General features: G+C 38.8%; 1 protein-coding gene across 1 annotated transcript in view; it reads right to left on the bottom strand.

Moving 5' to 3' along the window:
* RP1 (RP1 axonemal microtubule associated) overlaps window positions 1–20,729 on the bottom strand; it is a 322,165-nt gene that overhangs the window by 165,047 nt on the left and 136,389 nt on the right. The window contains exons 13-15 of the mRNA XM_073998827.1: window positions 14,619–14,722; window positions 12,519–12,695; window positions 7,557–7,769 (exon numbers count right to left, since the gene is read on the bottom strand). Of these exons, the coding sequence (XP_073854928.1) occupies window positions 7,557–7,769; window positions 12,519–12,695; window positions 14,619–14,722 (494 nt within the window). The remainder of the gene's footprint in view (window positions 1–7,556; window positions 7,770–12,518; window positions 12,696–14,618; window positions 14,723–20,729) is intronic.

Below are 20,729 nucleotides of genomic sequence, written 5' to 3'. Positions count from 1 at the left end.
CTGTCTTCTTGCTGTCTTCAGTTCCTGGGTGGGTGCATATAACTAGTTGAACCAGTTTACTAGTCTGGGTGGCACCAGCTGGTCCATCAGAATGCAGGGTCTAAAAAACACCCCAAACTCCAATCTTAGATTTCACAATAGTGATGTTATCCATAGGAGCAACTGGAAAGGTCAGGAGTCTGGCTACATGACTCCTGAGCCATAATTTTTTATCTTGTGGCTAATTTGTTAGTTTTACCAAGTCTGTCTGGTGCCTAAAGAAGGAAGGAGTTTGTTACAGAGAGGCACTGTTATTATCTTTGTTTCTAAGTTAAACTACAGGCTGGGTGTAGTGGCTCACACGTGTAATCCCAGCACTTTGGAAGGCCAAGGCGGGTGGATCACCTGAGTTCAGCAGTTTGAGACCACCCTGGCCAACGTGGTGAATCCCCATCTCTACTAAAAATACAAAAATTAGCTGGGCGTGGTGGTGGACATCTGTAATCCCAGCTACTTGGGAAGCTGAGGCAGAGAATCACCTGAACCCAGGACACAGAGGAGGACAGCTTGCAGGTTAGAAGCAAGATAGAGTCTGTTAGATCAAATTTCTTTCACTGCCATAATTTTCCTGTGTCAGATTTTTCCCATTAACATAATTTTTGCAAAGGCAGTTTCAGTAATAGTGAAATGTAAGACCATTTTTTAGAAAATTCAAATGACTTATTTTGCATGTAGCTATGGAAGTAAACACAATTTTATTCACATCAGGTTTTTAAAATTTTTTGATTAGGTAAAACATGATTTACAATTTTTACATAAAACTAAGACTTTCACTGAATTTTATACTTTTCAACCCACTGGTATAGCACCATGTAAACCTAACTCCATCTATATGCTTTCATGTGTTTTTTATATTTCAACTTCTTATAAATATGAATTACCTTTCATTTTTAAATTATTTGCATGCATAGAATGTATTTTGAATGAAGAGGAAAAAATTAGACAAATCCACAATGAGAGAATCTTTCTTAGTTTCTGCAAACTAAACTCTTGCCCATAGACAAGCATCCTGCCAGTGTGGGGTATGTCTGTGTGTGTATCTTGGATACGGTGATCACATTTGAGCTTATTTTTCCTACAATTCCTACATCTTTTTTTCCTTTGTACTCATGCTTAGTGAGTTCCACCCATATTATTCTGAAGTTTATTTTTCTTCTTTAAATTAACACCCTTACAAATGTCCCTAGTGAACTGCATGCTGTTTGTTGCTAACCTGAATTTCGATTACATCAAATCTATTAAGGTGATTTACTCATACAGGATAAAAACTTCATGGTAACAGAAATAGAAATATTTGTTACAGGATCAATGTCACTTGATTTAAATGTATTTGCCTATAAAAATGTTTCCAAATTTACAACAGCAGACATGTTGGGACCATTAATGTTTTTATTCAATTCAATTTAGTACAAAAAAAAAAGCATTTCTTGAGTAGCTACCAGCACTGAGGCACTGTTGGGTTTTTAAGGTATAGCAATATGACCATGCATTACCATTTACCTTTGAATGCATCTTAAATCCCTTTGGAAATTATAAGCATGCCTTACCATAGCCTCTAAACATACACAAACTAGGGTAATTAAGAGGACTGTTTCCATTCTGTTTTCAAGGGTAATGTCATTCCAGTCTAGTGATTCCTAGTCAGATATAATGAAAGTGAAAAATAATATGCTTCATTGTTATGTATCAACACTATTTCTTAAGAACAAGGAAGCACAGGCATTTTGAGTAAAATGACTCACTACCAAAATTTCAGATGGAGAATTTTAAAGTAAGACAACGAAATCAATGAGTCATTAAGTCAAAGAAAACACTACAATGGAAGTAGCAGAAATAAAACATAAATGAGGGGTTTTCTGTGGAGGCTCTTCTCTATAAAAGTACCAGAGTAAAGGTTAAAAATCAATGTTGTCTGAGTGGCAGACACCATCAGGAGGTAGCCTCAGAGTGCTCCCTGAGGCCTCTGCTAATAACATGTTGTTAATGCACAAAACAACTGGCAACCCACAGGAGAACCCTGATGTTCAGTGACAGCATGTGTGAGAAGCCACACTCAAGGGGCAGATCCCAATGAAGAGCTAAGACACCATGGCTCTGCACCAGGCCTGATACTTATAATGGAATGCAGGAAACACTAGCCTTAAATATGGCAGCTTGGCACAGTGAGTATTTTAAGCTGAAGGAAATGAGAAAACTGTGGAAGCAGGAAGGTCTCCCTGACCCTCTCCAGCCCACTTTCTCCAGAAGCGGGCCATAGAAACTGAAATTCCCTCTCCCCTCTCTCCCCTGGTGCAGGCCACAGAAACTAGAATTCCTCTTGCTGCTTCTCCCAGGAACCACACCCAAAACCTGGAAAGGGCACTTCTCTGACCTTCCCTCTCCTTGTTTCCCCTAAAGACCTTCATGTGACAGCTGTCTTACTTTATACCTGGAGAAAAGAAAAACCTCACAGTGACTCCAAGAAAAATCTGGACAGACAGGCCTTACTAAGTTCCCCACAGTTCGTTACCACTAGATCACACCCTTTGGTTCTCCAATCACACTTAAGTGTCTATAAAATACAAAATTTTCCCTAGGTCTTTGGATCATCATTTCTGAAGGCTCCTGAGCTACACAGAACTTATTTAGGTGAATTTGTACGCTTTTCTCTTATCAATCTGTTTTTTTGTTATGGGGTCTCAGTTGGGAAGCTTGCAATGGGTGAAAAAAAAAAAATCACATTTTGTCTCCTGCATTTACAAGCATTAAATTTAGAACAGAAACTCTGCAACCCTGGCAAATCTTTTAATAACTACACAAAAGAAGTCATAAGATCATTTACATGGGTTGGTTTTAGGTGAAGACCTGCTGTAGCTGTTTGCTTTCCTGTTTGTTTGCTGTGTGAGCTTAGGGTTAAGGGGCATTACTACAAACCTAAGAGAGCTCGCTCAGCCTTGGAATGCAGTAGACACTAAAAATACAGTCAGCCTCCTCCCTTTGTCTTGCGGATCTGGTTATAGTATCAGGGAATTCACCACTGGCCAAAGCAGTGCCACACTTTCCTATGATTTACAGAGTATTCAAGAGCTTCTGGCTTTATAGATAGCCTGTGTAAAATTTCAAATCTTTTAGCAATAACTTTCTAATGCAATAACTTTCCCAAGAACAGGATTGGAATTTTTCACAGAAATAACAGGAAGCTAGAAACCTCTAGAGAATGTTTGAGCCTCTGAGCCTCTGAGTTTAGGAAGCAGAAGGGCGAAAGTTACTGATGTATAGTATGATATAGGCCAGGAAGACCTTCAAAACCTTAACCTTAAGCTAAAGATTTTTACAAATGTCTATTAATAAAAAAACATAGTAACAGTATTTCCTCTGTAATCCTCAAAGATTACACTCACCTCACCTTATTCTGAGGATTGATGCTGAACTGATACACATTGATAGAGCCAGACCCATTTTTTAAATACTGAAATATTGAGAGCGACAGGAGTCGGTCTCCTAAAATGCTAGGCAGACAGGAGAATGCCCCTGGCAAAACTCCTCCTTCGAGGTGAAAACCCTGAAACCCACAGCCCAAAGTGAAAACTTCCATCCTTGTGTGTCGGCTCTCTCCTGATTAGTTCTTTCTGAATAATGTCTTTTTACCAGTCTAATGTTGCCTTTTCCAAAATTACCTATGACCTGCCCCACCTCCCCATCCTGTGCCTATAAAGACCCAGACTCAGTCGGTAGAGAGGATAAGCAGCTGGACATCAGGGAGAGGTGACTTGACTCCAGAGACAGTGGCTGGATGAGGCAGGGAGTTGGCTTAACTTCAGGGTAGAGTGACCTGCCCTTTCCATCTTTTTTCTAGCTCCCCTCTCCGCTGACAGCCACTTTCATTGCTCAATAAAATTATCCGCATTCACCATCCTTCAATTTGTCCATGTGACCTCATTCTTCTTGGGTAGCGGACAAAAACTCAGGATGCACCAAGTGCGGGTACCCAAAAAGGCTGTCACACTGGCCCTTTGCTCTCACTGGTGGAGGGCAGCTAGCTGCCCTATGCAATGAGACAAAGGGCCCACAAAACTGATAACACACTGCTGTCTGCAGACGGTGGAACTAACAGAGCATTGTAACACATCCCTTGTGGGACCTTGGGGTTGCAGGCACTACCACCTGGATGCTGCCATGGGGCCTGAAAGAGTTTGCTCCTGCTGGTGCTAAAGCAGCTGGCCAGTTTTTGCACTCACTTGCTCCAGTGCCCACACTTGTTTGCTCGCATGCTGCCTCCTATAAGGGGTTGAGCAGGGTGGGCTAAGTAAATAGGCTCCCCTGTTGCAAGACCTGCAAAGGGGTCAAGAAAATATCCTGCATCAATATTTTCATATTGGATGATGAAGAGCCATCATCTGAGCCCCTTTGTGTCTCCCTCATGTTCTGGTTGCCCTAGAATGGGAGAACCCCTAGAAGTCACAGCCCACTGCCAGGGTTAGGTGTCAGGGCCTGGATCCCAGCACAAAAACAAGGCGCCCTGACGGCATGGCCAGCCAATGCCTCATCCACATCTTGGGCCCTCAAGGCTCCTTGCTCCTTGCTCATCCTGAAGGTTGCACTCTAGGAGTTTCAATGTACCAAACTGCTTGTTAAATACAGCATTTTGAATATCACCCCAGCATGTATGGACCTATTATTTCTGGTTTGCTCCTTTACACAGCTCCCCTTACCAATGTCTTTTGCATTTAGCTACTACTTTACACACATGTGTTGCCTTCAGAGGCTTCAGAGGAGTGACCTTAACCCTCTGGACAAGCCTCATGTAACCTAGCTATGGTGTGCTTATCTCCAAAAGGCCTAGGGAATCTCTGCCTTATGTCCAATATTTCTTATTTTAATGTTCTGTATATCAAATTCTGTGTAACAAACTCATTTATGCTCTTTCACCTTTATCAATCAGTTTCACTGGGTTCTCCATTTTGGCTATCTCTTCCCCAAAGCAAACAGAACAAATGTCTCCGGCTTTTTTTCAAATTGCGAAATATCTCTAAGAAGAAGTGATACTTGGGTTTGAAACTCCAGTGCATGATTGCCTGCCTCAGCTCAGCTCAGCATGATTGCCTTCCAGCATACATGGAAGTCCTGAACCTGGCATTTCATCATGAGAAACCCTTCAGGAAGGGAAAACAGAAGGGGCTCCCAACATTGATGCAAAGCAGCACAATGTAGGCTGGCGCGGCACAGAGTGTTCTCCCACCTATTTCAGAGCCACTCACTCACCTGACATACTGTCAACAAGGCTGGTTCTTGGGAAATTTCTAAAGAAAACCTTGGTTTTGTGTTTAGAGTCACCTCTACCTCATGTATCCTGACTCTGGTCTCCTCATGGGTGCAAGCCAGTTTCTCCATCCTGTTATTCTCAGTCCTCCATAACGGGGCCTTAGGAAGTGGGCAAACCTGAATGAAGCCTCAGCTCTAAGGCCACCTGGGGACTCTGGGTGAGCTACTTAACCAGGCTCACACTCAGCTTCAGCATCTGAAGAATGAGCATGCCAATAGTTTCTTTGTGGTAGGATAATACTTCTGTGTTTTAATCTGTACATCTCCACCCAACTTCCTGTGATCACCAGATTCTTTCAATTGAATGCCAAGGACTTCTTCCAGTCCCTCAGCCCCATCAGATAGAGCTGAGTCACCCATAGCACAAATAGGAAGAAAAAGAAAAAGCATGAATATTAAGTGTAGGACAAAAAAGTTCTGCTAAAAACTTACAGAGGAAGTTCACTCAATGGGAAGAACAAAATAACCAGTACACTGAGAAAAAAAAATGGAAGAGTCAGAGAGAGGCACACATGCTGAAAGTGAAGAACCAAGAAATCACCATTAGGCTAGAGTATGAGGCAGCTAAATAGAAAGTGAGCAACCACTGAGAGGTCCCTTTGGTTGCTACCCAGGGAAGATACACATTTCAAAGCTGACCCATTTTCAACTTTGGAGTGACACTTACCTGTGCCTCCAGAAACTCAAACACAAACACTAAAGCATGTATTATATAGTAACACATTACTTCATGGTTCTGAACACTCCTACGAGCCCCAGAAGGGAAAGGCTTGTATACCTTGTGAATGTTGAGGATAGGAAACCTACTTACTGATGTTCCTCCTAGGACGCCCCATCCTAGGGGGTGACTGAGCATTAGATGAAATCGTACTCCTAACTAGTCTAGTCACAGTAACAATATTACCCATTTTTATCTCAATTAGTCCACTTACCAGTGTAAAGACTACAAGCGTGACAGTTTGTCTCTTAAGCTTGGCTTCATCTTCTGTGAAATGGTGATAAAACCTACCTCATTATGCACTTGTGAGTAGATCAGGGATATTAACTACACGTGTATATGTGCATGTGCTTCGCCTTTGCATCGTAAGCATCAGTGCAGCTCACCTGACACAAACTCACCAGTCTGCAGCACAGACAGGGACCCTGGGAACCATGAAAGGTTGAAGTCCTCCCTCCTCATACCCCAACAAACACATGCAAGTTCTCCCTTATGGCTAGACATCATGACTGGTAAAAAGAGAGACGGGGGACCTCAGAATTTATCCAGAAGACCAAATTTAAACTAAACTATTTTAAACAATAATAGATAGAGAGCATTAACAGGAAGGTTAAATGTGCACTCTTACTTGTTCCTCACCCCACAGAAGAATTATGAATATATATAAGCTGTTACGTTAGTTGTCTTCCACATCCCCTCCTAAGGCTCAAGGTGTTAAAGAAAAACCCTTGTCTGGGCACAATGTCTTAGGCCTATAATTCCAGCACTTTGGGAGGCCAAGGCAGTGGATCTCTTGAGCCTAGGCGTTGGAGACCAGCCTGGGCAACATGGCGAGACCCTCTCACTACAAAAAGTACAAAAATTAGCAAGGCATGGTGGCAAGTGCCTGTAGTCCCAGCTACTCAGGAGGCTGAAGCAGGAGGATCACCTGAGCTGCTGTGAGCCAAGATTGCATGACTACACTCCAGCCTGTGTGACAGAGTGAGACTCTGTCTCTAAAAATAAAAATACAAAAAGAAAAACCCCTAATATTTAGAATTTAAAATAGCTTCCTTAGTCAAGTACAGGGTTTCCAGTGGTGGAAATTCAGGCACCAAAAGGAGCAGTAAGGAAACACTGTTGAGCTGGCCTTTCTAGAACCTTGGTTCTCAAAGCATCATTCGTGGACCAGCTTCAGTAGCCACAGCTGAGAGCTTGTTAGAAATGTAAACACTCAGGTCCCACGCCAGCCTTCCTGAATCAGAATCTACTTCCTAACACAATTCCCACGTGATCTGTATATACATTACATTTCAGAAGCCCTGTCTAGAGGGTCAGGATTCCTCTCTTATCATACCAGGCATGTGGCTGCTCTCCTCACTTATTAAAAATACCAGTCAAGGGAGACCACCACATGTAACATTCAATTTCCAAAACCCACTCAGAAAGTGCTATTCTCATGTCTACAACTGGCAAATGTCTTAAACATTTGCTGAGAGAAACAAGAGCAGATGCTTACCATTCCATCGCATCGGCCATCCTTGATTCTTAGATACATTTGTGCATTTTTCACACTTTCAAACATGCAAATCCCAGAGCTGATTTTATGCACTTTCCAGTAGGATTTTTCAGACTGGCTTCCCACTCCAGTGCAGCTTCCATCAGGCTGTAGACATAGGGCCTGACACAGGCTTGTAGCAAGTAGAACCACAGCACTGTTGAGGAACACCCCCTTCAGAGCAACAAACAGAACAGAAAGGCAGTCAATAACAGGCTCGTGTTTGCTAGAGGGAGACAGCTATAGGGGCGATTCTCTTTAGAATTGACCAGTGACCAGGAAGCTTGGTGGCTGAAAATGAGCAAAAGAAGTAAATAATTTAACTGCTATGAAAAGGTAAACAAAACTAAAGGAGGTTGATTTACTTCAGTTATCATTTGTTGACAGTATAAAGGCCAGCATCAGATGCTACGGAGATTTTTTAAAGATACAAAACACAAATATTTCTCTTAAGGAATTTACTATCACCTTAAACAAATAATGGTAATGTTAAAATAAAGCACAATAAAAAGTATGCTATAAGAGTAACTGAATTACGGAATACCCTCTATGGATATTTAAATGTATGCATATAGGAATGAATGTAAAAAGATATCAAATACAAATAAGATATATTTAAGAAAATCATATGTAATCATTAACTTAAGAGGAATATATAAAAGACTCTTGAAAGTTAATTAGAAAAACACTAACACAGTAAAGAACTGATAATAGATAAATACTCAAATCACAAAAGAAAAATACAAATGGTGAATAAACATAAGGAAAGGTAATCCACACTAGTAATACAAAAAAAAAATAAGCTAAAATTGGATGTTTATTCCTCTAGAAAATTGTCAAAGCTCTTCTCCTTAAGGGCCATACTCAGTGACACTGAGGGCAGTGAGATGGATGTTTTTCTACACTGCTGAAAGTAGTTGGGAACTAAGAATTTAACTTTACCCAGAGAAGTCTGACCTTCGCCTCAGCTTCTGAGTGGTAATCTATTTACCCTTGGAGTGTCATGCCTGATAGGAGTGTCGTTGTTTGCCTGCAGACCTTGGGCCAGCCAGATATTAATAATGTGACTTAGGTTAGGGGGCTTTGAGTCAGAAAGTGTCAAGTGACCTCCTCAGAGGCTGGAGACTGAGACCAGCCACATGGACTCCCTACAGGATGGAAGCCCATTAAAGACTCTGAATACCAAGGCTCGGAAAGCTTCCTTGGTTGGCAATACTCCGTGCATACTGTCACACACCAGTGCTGAGAAAGTACCTCTGTCTTGACTCCATGGGGAGAGAACCGTGCACCTTCCATATTTGGTGCTTTTCCTAGACTCTGCCTTATGTGTCTCTTTGCTTAGCCAATTTTAATCTGTATCCTTTCTCTATAATACACTGTAACTTTGAGTATAACAATTTTCAATGGGTTCTGTGAGTTCTCCTGGTAAATTATCAAGCCTTGATAGTGGTCTCAGTGTCCCCCAAACTCTGTGGTTGATGTCAAAAGTGAGGATAGTATTACCCTAACTTTATAGTTGGCTTAACTTTCACAGGAGTAAAAATTGGGACATCTGAAGAAATAAATTTGGCAGTATGTTCCCAGAGCCTTGAAAGTTTCACATTCTAACCCTTAAGTTCAATTTTTAATTTTCTAGGCTAAGAAAATAATAAATGGTGTGGTCAAAGGCATATGTCAAAATATACATTATAGTATCATATGCAGAAGTGGGAAAAGAGAGAGATTAAATGTGCAACAACAAAAAGACATATACGTGTGTGTGTATACATGTAATACTTACATTTGAGTATTATGAAACCATTAACTTTAAGTTTAACCTTAAGCTAAATAACATGAGATGTCTGAGTTAAAATTATGTTGTTTTGGGAGAAATAGTAATGTGAGAAAGTGTTTATTATAGAGTAAGTACAGCCATACCTTCTTTACTTGCACTTCACTTAATTGTGCTTCACTTTATTCGCTTCACAGATACTTTTTTTTTTTTTTTAAGAAACTGAAGGTTTGTGAGAACCCTACATCAGGCAAGTCTATCAGCGCTATTTTTCCAACAGCATGTGTTCACTTCATGTCTCTGTGCCACATTTTGGTAATTATCACAATATTTCAAGCTTTTCATTATTATTATATCTGTTATAGTGATCAGTGATCTTTGACGTTAACCATTGTAATTATGTTGGGGGGCATAAACCATGCCCATATAAGACAGTGAACTTAATCGACAAATGCTGTGTGTGTTTTGAATGGCTCCACTAACCAGCCATTCCGCTATCTCTCTCCCTTGCCTCGCTATTCCCCCAGACACAACAGTATTGAAATTAGGCTAATCAATAACCCTATAATGACCTATAAGTGTTTAAGTGAAAGGAAGAGTCACATATCTCCTGCTTTAAATCAAAAGCTAGAAATGATTGAGCTTAGCGAGGAAGATCTGTCAAAAGCTGAGATAGATCTAAAGCTAGGCCTCTTGTGTAAGGTAGCCACGTTGTGAATGCAAAGGAAAAGTTCTTGAAGCAGATCAGAAATGCCACTCCAGTGAATACATGAATAATAAGAAACCTAAACAGTCTTATTGCTGATATGGAGGAAGTTTTAGTGGCCTCGAAATAAGACCAAAACCAACCACAATATACCCTTAGCCAAAGCCAAACCCCAAGAGCAAGGACCTAACTCTCTTCAGTTTTACAAAGGCTGAGAGAGGTTAGGAAGCTGCAGGAGAAAAGGCTGAAGCTAGCAGAGGTTGATGAAGTTTAAGGAAAGAAGCCATTTTCACAATATAACAGTACAAGGTGGCAAGTACTGATGGAGAAGCTGTAGCAAGTTACCCAGAAGATCTAGTTAAGATAGTTGATGAGATTATCAACAGATTTTCAGTGAAAATAAAACAACCTTCTATTAGAAGATGCCATGTATGACTTTCAAAGCTAGAGAGGAGAATTCATTGCCTGGCTTCAAAGCTTCAAAAGATAAGTTGACTCTCTTGTTAAGGGCTAATGCATTTGGTGACTTTCAGTTGAAGCCAGTGCTCATTTATCATTCCAAAAACCCTAGGGCCCTTCGGAATTGTACTAAATCTACTCTACCTGTGCTCTAGAAATGGAAAAATAAAGCCTGAAGGACAACATATCTATTTATAGCATTGTTTACTGAGTATTTTCAGCCCACTGTTGAGACCTACTGCTCAGAAAAAAACAATTCAAAATGTAACTATTCATTGACAATGTACCTGGTCACCCAAGAGCTCTGATGGACATGTACAAGGAGATTAATGTTATTTTCATGCCTGCTAACACAATATCCATTCTGTAGCCCATGAATCAAGAAGTAATTTCAACTTTCAAGCCTTATTATTTAAGAAATACATTTCCTAATACTATAGCTGCCATACAGAGTGATTTCACTGATGGCTCTGGGCAAAGTACATTGAATACCTTTTAGAAAAGATTCACCATTCTAGATGCCATTAAGAACAATTACAATTCATGGGGATAGGAGGTCAAAATACCAACATTAACAGGAGTTTGAAAGAATTTGATCTGAAACCTCGTGAATGATTTTGAGTGGTTCAAGACTTCGGAGAAGGAAATAACTGCAGATGTCGTAGAAATAGCAAGGGAACTAGAATGAGAAGTGGAGTTTGAAGTTGTGACTGAATTGCTGCAATCTCATGATAAAACTTGAACAGATGAAGGGTTACTTCTTATGGATGAGCAAAGAATGTAATTTGTTGAGACAGAATAAACTCCTGATGAAGACACTGTGAACATTGTTAAAATGACAACAAATAATTCAGACTATTAATAAACTCAGTTGATAAAGCAGCAGCAGTTTGAGAGAATCGATACCAACTTTGAAAAGTTCTACTATGGATAAAATGCTATCAAACAACATTGCACGCTATAGAGAAATCTTTCTTGAAAGAATGAGTCAATCAGTGTGGCAAACTTCATTGTTGTCTTGTTTTAAGAAACTGCCACAGCCACCCCAACCTGCAGCAACCACCACCCTGATTCATGAGCAGCTGTCAACATCGAGGCAAGACCCCCACAATAGCAAAAAGATTACAACTTGCTGAAAGCTCAGATGATCGTTAGCATTTTTTGGCACTAAAATATTTTAAAATTAAGGTATGTACATTTTTTAGACATAACGCTGTTGTACACTTAATAGACTACAGTGTAGTAAATATAACTTTTATAGGCAATGGAAAACTCAGGAATTTGTGTGACTAGCTTTATTGAGAAATTCGCATTATTGCAATGGTCTAGAAATGAACCTACAAAATCTTTGAGGTTTTAAATCTAAGTGGACTTTAGCCGAATACTGATTTAATAACTATGCTATACTAGTTAAGATAATTATTTTCACTGAAAATCTTTTCCTTTGCCTTTAAAATACAGATAGTATCTGTTAGTGTTTTTTGATGTTTATTTAGTCTCATGGTGTGGTGAAATTCTCAGTAAATGCTGGAACAAAATAAGAAACCTCATAAATGCTATTATATTTATATATCATTTTAAGATAGATTCACAAACACATAAAGAAAAAAATAAGTATTATGAAAGCATCAAATGTATGCAACACTCAAAGGGTATAAATTCTAATTGTTAGAAAAGTTCAATATACACATTTGTTTGACTTCCAAATGCAAGGTTCTTTAACTTTTTATTAAGAATTCCCACATTCATAGTTTAATCTCCAACTTCAATTAGAGGATATTAATCCCCTCGGAGTGTCATTGCTACTAAAGCTGTCATCCCTATTGCCTTTCAAAGTCTGGCAAACAGAATGGAAATAGGCACCAATGCCACCTAGTGGGAAGTGATTTGATTACTGCATTATGACTCAATTTAAGATTTTTCCTCAATAGAGCAAAAGAAAGTTGGGATTTAGCAATATAAACTTTAATAACTTTCCCCATTTTACCTTGACAAAAATCACAAATTCTTTTGAAAGGTTTGCATAGCCTGCTGGTGATGCATCAGCTATTTTGCCATGACGATCAAAAACAACTGTGTGACCAGGAACCAGTGCCGACTCAAGAAGTGCACAGCGATTAGGCTGATAAAGCACCCGCAGCTCAGTAGTGGCTTCACCACTAACCTAAAAGGAAAAACAAAAAACCCTCTAAATTAGCAAGAGAAAAACTTTTTTAATGTAATCACATTATATACATATACAGGTGTCTACTTCATTTCATGGAAACTTTGTACTATTTATAAAATCTCATGATTTTGAAATTCAATAGATTTTATTCCCCAGAGTTATTTCCAATGACTTGCTCCAAGGACTTCCTTCTCTTGATTTCTCAGAATCCATGGAAGAATGTTGGAAATGTTGGAACAATAACTTCATTGGCAGGATAATTTAATAACATGCTAATACGTATCTTATCTTTTTTTTTTTTCATTTTCTCATTTGTGTCCTCCCAATTTAGGAGCATTTGGGACTAAAAACTGAAATTGATAGAAATTTTATCTCATTCCTAAATTTTCCTTTCAAAAACAAAACAAATTGAGAAGGTTATTCAACACTGAGACATGATTATTGTTCAAGACAGTGTTTTAGGTCCCTCCCCATCTCCCTCTAGTTCCCCAGGGAGGCAGTAGGGCCTGAAGAAGAAAAGTCATTGGTGCTTCTTAAATGGTTAGATCCGAAACACTAAATCTATCAACCTCAGCAAAGTTCCATTGCCCAAGCATGGCAGGGAGGCAGCAGAGCTATTGATCTGCAAGAAACCATCTGACACTGGATAAGTACATCTCAGTAACCAGTGTGGTTCAAAGCTATGACAGCTGTCACCAGATATTCTGAGGCCCACCATACCAGGTGAAATCTTCTGTGAAACAAGGTGAGTCCCATAGTAACTAAAATGAAATATCCCACCAACCTAGTGCAACCTAGTAGAATAAGGGCTTTAAGGTAGCCTTAATTTGATTTTAGAAAAATACAGTAATGAGATATTTCTTCAACTCTTAATTCAGTGGAGTAGGTTCCATATCCACATTCGTATTTCTTAAGCATTTACTATGACCAGGTTCCATGCTGATCAGAATGTGCTGTGAACTATAGTGTAGGTACCTTAGCAAGTCCAGAGCAGAGAAGAAAAGACTTCATGGAAAAGTCTGACTGATTGATCACTAGTCAGAATTTCAGGCATATAAATTACACAAGGTGGGTTTTTTTCTATAAGCATTCTTTTCCCTTAAGTTAAACAACATCCCATGAGTTGAAATCAGCCTGTAATGCCAGTATTTGGGGAGGTTGAGGCAGGAAGAATGCTTCAGCCCAGGAATTCGAGACGGCAGTGAGTTCTGATCATGCCAACTGCCCTCCAGCCTGGTTAACAGAGCAAGATCTTGTCTCCAAAAAAAAAAAAACAATTATTGTATAGCGTTATATGAGGAAGCTGTAGCATGAGTGTTAGTGTCAGATTGCCTACACTAAATTCCTGCTTTCACACTTACTAGCTTGTGACTCTGTGCACTCACTTAATCCTTCTATTTTTCATGTTCCTCTTCCGTTAAATACAAATAATAATGGATTGTCTCATCTAGTAGATTGAAGAATGAAATATTGTAATACATATTAAGCACTTAAGACAGTACATTAAAGTTATTCTATATTATATTATTTAAAAAAATAAATAAAATGTATGCATTATATTAAATGCTACTTTTCAAATCTAAACTAAGCAATACAAGGTATAATTATATAAAATTATTGTTTTTTCCCCAACAATATGGTCCCCAAAACGGCCATTGAGAAGTCAGTCTCCTTTTGAAAGCTCATTAAAATTTTGAATGTTATTAGAAAATTGGTCTACTTTTTCTTGTCTAAATTCCAATTGCTGAAATTTAGAACCATTTATGCATCACAATCTCAACAACTAATGAAACAAAACAGAATGAAAAAAGCACTAGTACAAGCCAAAAGGAAATGGTAATCTTATAAATGTATATTATACAAAAATATATACAAACATAATACTATTGATATATGGCAAAAAGAAAATTTATTACACACCATTCCAGTGACAATGCCATTGTCAAGAGCAAGAGAAAGATGCCTTATCTCATGACTTTGGAAAATGCATATATTTCTTTCGTTGAAAATAACATCAAAGACACCTGGAAAACATATTTTAAGTATTAGAAAGTAATTTTTGCTTTTAAAACTTTTTATTCAATATATACTGAAATCTCTTAATATTTTACATTTCTCTATTAAATGTTTTCAGTCAAAGGTAAAATGCTTCTCCATAGTATGTTCAACTTGTGAAAAGTCATAGTATAATGTATGCACTTTTCTCATCTATATCTATGTGAATAAAATGATTTTAAAAACTGGTGATTCCTTGATCCATGACCTATTTCATTTCCTAGTCTGTGTCATATATATTTGAGTATGTATGTATATACACGGCTATATCTATATACATATGCAATATACTAATATATAAAATATATCAAATATATAACATGTAATGTATATTATATAATATTTATAAAATGATTTCATAACAAAGTTAAACTTTTTTTTATTATACTTTAAGTTCTGGGGTACATGTGCACAACGTGCAGGTTTGTTACATAGGTATACACGTGCCATGTTTGTTTGCTACACCCATCAACTCATCATTCACATTAGGTATTTCTCCTAATGCTATCTCTCCCCCAGGCCCCCAACCCCTGGCAGGCCTTGGTGTGTGATGTTCCCCTCCCTGTGTCCATGTGTTCTCATTGTTCAGCTCCCACTTATGCGTGAGAACATGCATTGTTTGGTTTCCTCTTCTTGTGTTACTTTGCTGAGAATGATGTTTTCCAGTTTCATCCATGTCCCTGCAAAGGACATGAACTCATCTTTTTTGTGGCTGCATAGTATTCCATGGTGTATATATGCCACATTTTCCTTATCCAGTCTATCATTGATAGACATCTGTGTTGGTTCCAAGACTTTGCTATTGTGAACAGTGCTGCAATAAACATATGTGTGCATGTGTCCTTACAGTAGAACGATTTATAATCCTTTGGGTGTATACCCAGTAATGGGATTGCTGGGTCAAATGGTATTTCTAGTTCTAGATCCTTGAGGAATCACCACATTGTCTTCCACAATGGCTGAACTAATTTATATTCCTACCAACAGTGTAAAAGTGTTTCTATTTCTCCACATCCTCTCCAGCATCTGTTGTTTCCTGACTTTTTAATGATCGCCCTTCTAACTGGCTGGAGGTGGTATCTCATTGTGGTTTTGATTTGCATTTCTCTGATAACCAGTGATGATGAGCATTTTTTCATGTTTGTTGGCTGCATAAATGTCTTCTTTTGAGAAGCATCTTTTCATATCCTTTGCCCATTTTTTGATGGGGTTGTTTTTTTCTTGTAAATTTGTTTAAGTTTTTTGTAGATTCTGGATATTAGACCTTTGTCAGATAGGTAGATTGCAAAAATTTTCTCCCATTCTGTAGGTTGCCTGTTTACTCTGATGATAGTTTCTTTTGCTGTGCAGAAGCTCTTTAGCTTAATTAGATCCCATTTGTCAGTTTTTTCTTTTGTTGCCATTGCTTTTGGTGTTTTAGTCATGAAGTCTCTGTCCACGCCTATGTCCTGAATGGTATTGCCTAGGTTTTCTTCTAGGGTTTTTATGGTTTTAGGTCTTACATTTAAGTCTTTAATCCATCTTGAGTTAATTTTTGTACAAGGGGTAATGAAGGGATCCAGTTTCAGCTTTCTACATATGGCTAGCCAGTTTTCCCAGCACCATTTATTAAATAGGGAATCCTCTCCCAATTGCTTGTTTTTGTGAGGTTTGTCAAAGATCAGATGGCTGTAGATGTATTATTTCTGAGGCCTCTGTTCTGTTCCATTGGTCTACATATCTGTTTTCCTATCAGTACCATGCTGTTTTGGTTTCTGTAGCCTTGAGGAAACGCTGGAATTTTTTCCTTGGAACTAGACTATGAGGAGAGGTGCTTGCCATGAACATAAGCTACTGTATTTTATTTTCTTTTTTTGAGATGGAGTTTTGCTCTTGTTGCCCAGGCTGGAGTGCAATGGCACAATCTTGGCTCACCACAACCTCCGCCTTCCAGGTTCAAGCGATTCTCCTGCCTCAGCCTCCCGAGTAGTTGGGATTACAGGCATGTGTCACCATGCCTGGCTAATTTTTGTATTTTTCGTAGAGACAGGGTTTCTCCATGTTGGTCAGGCTGGTCTCGGACTCCCGACCTCAGGTGATCTGCCCGTCTCAGCCTACCAAAGTGGTGGGATTACAGGCATGAGCCATCACGCCCGGCCAGGTACTGTCTTTTTTTTTGACCCTTCCTTTCCAGTTTTTGAAAATAACGCAGGAAATAATCTTCCCTGAAGATACTCAATAAAAATTCCCCCCCAAAAAAACAAAAACACATGCTTCCACTTCATTGATAAAAATTTACTACAGTTTGGCACCTAGGTCTAGTTCAGTTGGCAGATGAGCAGATTGATGCATTCACCCCGATAACCCGGCGTGCCCATCTCCTTGAAGAAGCCCACTCTATTTTTGGTAGCATGACGGGCCACTAAGAGGTATTAAAATTAAGCTGAAAACATCTGAGCAATCAGCAGCAACAGAAAGAAGCATTAGGCAGATACTCCAGGAACTACAGCTGTATTCATCCCCTTCCTGAAAATACAGGTGCCACTGGCTCCCACATTACTGGAAGTCCAATAGAACGTTCCATACTTTCCCATGGAAGCCCTAAACACACTCCCTTTTTTGTTGTGAAGTTGGCATATAAACCCTTACCTCTACTATTCAGTAAGTTACTCATTACTAAGTACTTCCACCTTACCTATGGTGTGCACATGTAAATAAACCTTGTATTTTCTCCTGATACATGTCTATTGTCAGTTATTTCTCAGGCTCCCAACCATTCAAACCTAAAACAGTAGAGAAAAAGCTTTCTCTACAACATGAATCTGGATGTATGATTTCTAGTTCTGGCTCTGCCAATAAAGAGTTCAATCACTCATTCAACCATCATTTATTGAACACCTATGTTGTGCAAGGAATATTTTTAGTTATAACCTAGATAAAAATTATCAAAGTTCTTATATCTAAAATGTTCTGATCTTTAAAAATAAGGGTTAAGGCTACATTATCTTAAAGTTCCCAGCTAATACTAACATCCATTGGATCTAGTCACATTCACCAAAATAAACTTGAATTGGTCAAATCCAACAGAAGTATTTCAATCCTTATTGCACTTTGCCTCTTTACTATGTTTGAACCTGTGGATGCCATTTGAAACTCCACCATCTCCCACCTCACTAGCTTCCTTCTTGGTCTCCCACTTCATTCTTTGTTCTATTGTAGGGTCCCAAAAAACAACATCCCAAAATGAAGTCCTTCAGAAGCGGTCTCAGAAGCAAAAGCTTTTTCTGACTTTCACCTGGCCCCTCATTCTCCCTGGAGGCTAGCCACAGAAACTAGAATCTCTCTTCTCCAAGGCAGGTCATAGAAACCAGAGCCCCATCTCCCCAAAGCCAGTCATGAAACCTAAAAATATTTTTCTAACATTCTTCCTCCCTTTCTATGGAAAAACTGGCCATGAAGAAATGATCTGACCTGCCTTGACTATAAGTCATAAGACCCCTAACCAGAGAGGGTACTGTCCCACACCCAGAAGGAAGGAATGTAGCACAGCGAGGCCAAGAAGAATCTAGAAAGACAGGCCTTGCTAGGTTTCCCCACTCAGTCTATTAGTACTAGTTTATACCTTTTTTGTCCAATCCTATTTCTACATGGCTGTTCATATTTTGTTAAATATATATATTTTAAATGGAGAACTTCCCCTGTATCTGTGGGTCTTCATTCTGAAGGCTCTTGTGTTATGTAAAACTTGTATGCTTTTTATCCTATTAATACTTGCATGCTTTTAAATACAAAATACTTGTATGCTTTTTCCGTTATTAATCTGCATTTTATCAGTGATTTTTAGTGAATCTTCACAGGGGAAAGGGGAAGTTTTCCCTTGGCCCCTACATGCTCTTCACTCAAAGGTGTCCCTAGGCTTCTATCTTTAAATGACTACCGTTCTCACTCTTCTTCTCGCTCCCTGGGAAATCTGCTTTAATAATCTATAAATTGAGAAATCCCAAACCTATATCTCCACCACTCAGCTCTCCCTCAACATCAGGTTTATATACTGTTGAATGTAAACAACTGGATGTTTCATGAACACTCAAAACTCAGTATGCACAAACTAAAACTCATAATTTTCCGCACATTCCTAGCTTCCAAATCTAATCCTACTAAATCCTTCTACATTTCTTAATTCAGTTAGTGACTCAATGAATAACTCAATTACCCAAAGCAGAAACCTTAGAGTAATCCTTTTCCCTTAACATTCCTTTTCCAATATATCATCAAGCCCTGCCAATTTTGCTTGCTTGAAATTCTTCAAATTTTTCTTTCTTCTCCATCAGTACTCCCACTGAAGTACTCCAAGCCCTCATTACCTTTTGCTTGACATATTACAAAACCCTACTGACTGGTCTTTCCTTTTCTAATCTTCCTCCATATGCCTCAAATCTGGCCTCCACTTAGCTGCCAAAGTGTTTCTACTCTACTTCAAATCCATTCATGGCTATCTCCCAACCCAGGAGGGAATAAAGGAAGCTGATTTTAGACATGCAACTTCTCTCCCAGAGCCTTTTGTAGTAGGCAAAGAGTAGCCACGGAAGAGTAAAGGTTTAAATTACCAAATGCAGTTGACAGCTTTGGGTTGCTAGTAGACTGCTTTTAACATGAGATGATTATGTTTGTAGCGGTGGGGGAAAATGTTTAAAACTTGTTTTACAGCTTCTAGAGTAAAACAGAAGATTAAACACTCCCTGTTGCAACCACATGCAGTACAACACTTGAAACTAATGTTAGATCTCTTGCGAGATTCTGAATTGAGAAATTCAGCAATTTGATACAAATAGCCCCGATTTGCTGCAGCTCAGTAAAGGTGTTACACTTCATACTATATACTTAAGTCAGAGAGTTACAGTATACATCCCAGAGAAAAATCAGCAGCCACTCCCCTACTATTAATATGTACATGTATTTCTAAAACATCCAGAATCCTCTTCTCCCCTGACATCACCTTTCCCCAAGGTTTCTTTCTGTATATGGGGATTGAAGTTCTCAGTGAAGGGGGCTGAACCAGACAACACCCAATTTAGAGCACATTCATTTCCAATCTAAAACAAAGGAGATCTTTCAAACTCTGCTCAGAAAATAGAGGGGTTTGATTTCAGAGAAGTATAGTCAAGATGTGGTAAGAGCTGGGCAGTAGAAAAAGTGGACATTGTACAGTTAGTGTTATATACTAATAAACCTTTTTTCAGATTCTTAATTAAAACCAAGTACAGAGAACCAGACAGAGACAAGAATAGCAGCTAATCACCACCAGATATTCACTAGAAATAGGGCCTAAACTATATAGATTAACTATTAGCGATGATCTCAGAGAGGAACTGGAATTCCATTAGGTACAAAGGAGATATAGGTAAGGAGACCAAAGAAAATCTACACAGGTGGCAGGTATTGAAATTAGCTATATTTTTATCTATTCAAAGGGAATTAGAGAACAACCGGCACAATAACATTTATTTTTAAGTCGAAGCAAAGGGAGAAGAGGTATTACACTCTTCAATACACCATACAAATTATTTACTGAAGCAGTAATTTTTTAAATTTAGAAAAGTTTGTCTTGAAAGCACAAAGAAGATTTAAGAAGCTATATCCCCTATGAAATAATTCTCTTTAAATTGTCACTTCACTTAAGTTGAAACTGGAACTGGAAATTTAAAAAGTATGTATTAGAGATATGGTGACTGTATAACTGTCATTAGGGCACCACTGACAGTGAAAGGGGATGCCAAGTAAATAGAAAAGTGTTTCACAAACAAAAGTGGGTAGAGTATATAGCCCCATTAACTACTTATGCTTTATGGAAAAAAAACCTATATACATATACAAGTTTATGTATTCGTTATTACTTCTACTTTAAAGGCAAGAGTGTAGTGAGTCTAAGACTCATGCACCACTGATGACAGTGAAAACTGGTATAACTTCTGGAAAGAGATGTGGCAATATTTATAA

The sequence above is a fragment of the Macaca fascicularis genome, chromosome 8 (assembly GCF_037993035.2).
Source record: "Macaca fascicularis isolate 582-1 chromosome 8, T2T-MFA8v1.1".
Taxonomy (NCBI): Eukaryota; Metazoa; Chordata; class Mammalia; order Primates; family Cercopithecidae; genus Macaca; species Macaca fascicularis.
The sequence above is the reverse complement of the archived record's forward strand: the minus strand, read 5'-3'. Positions and strand labels throughout refer to the sequence as shown.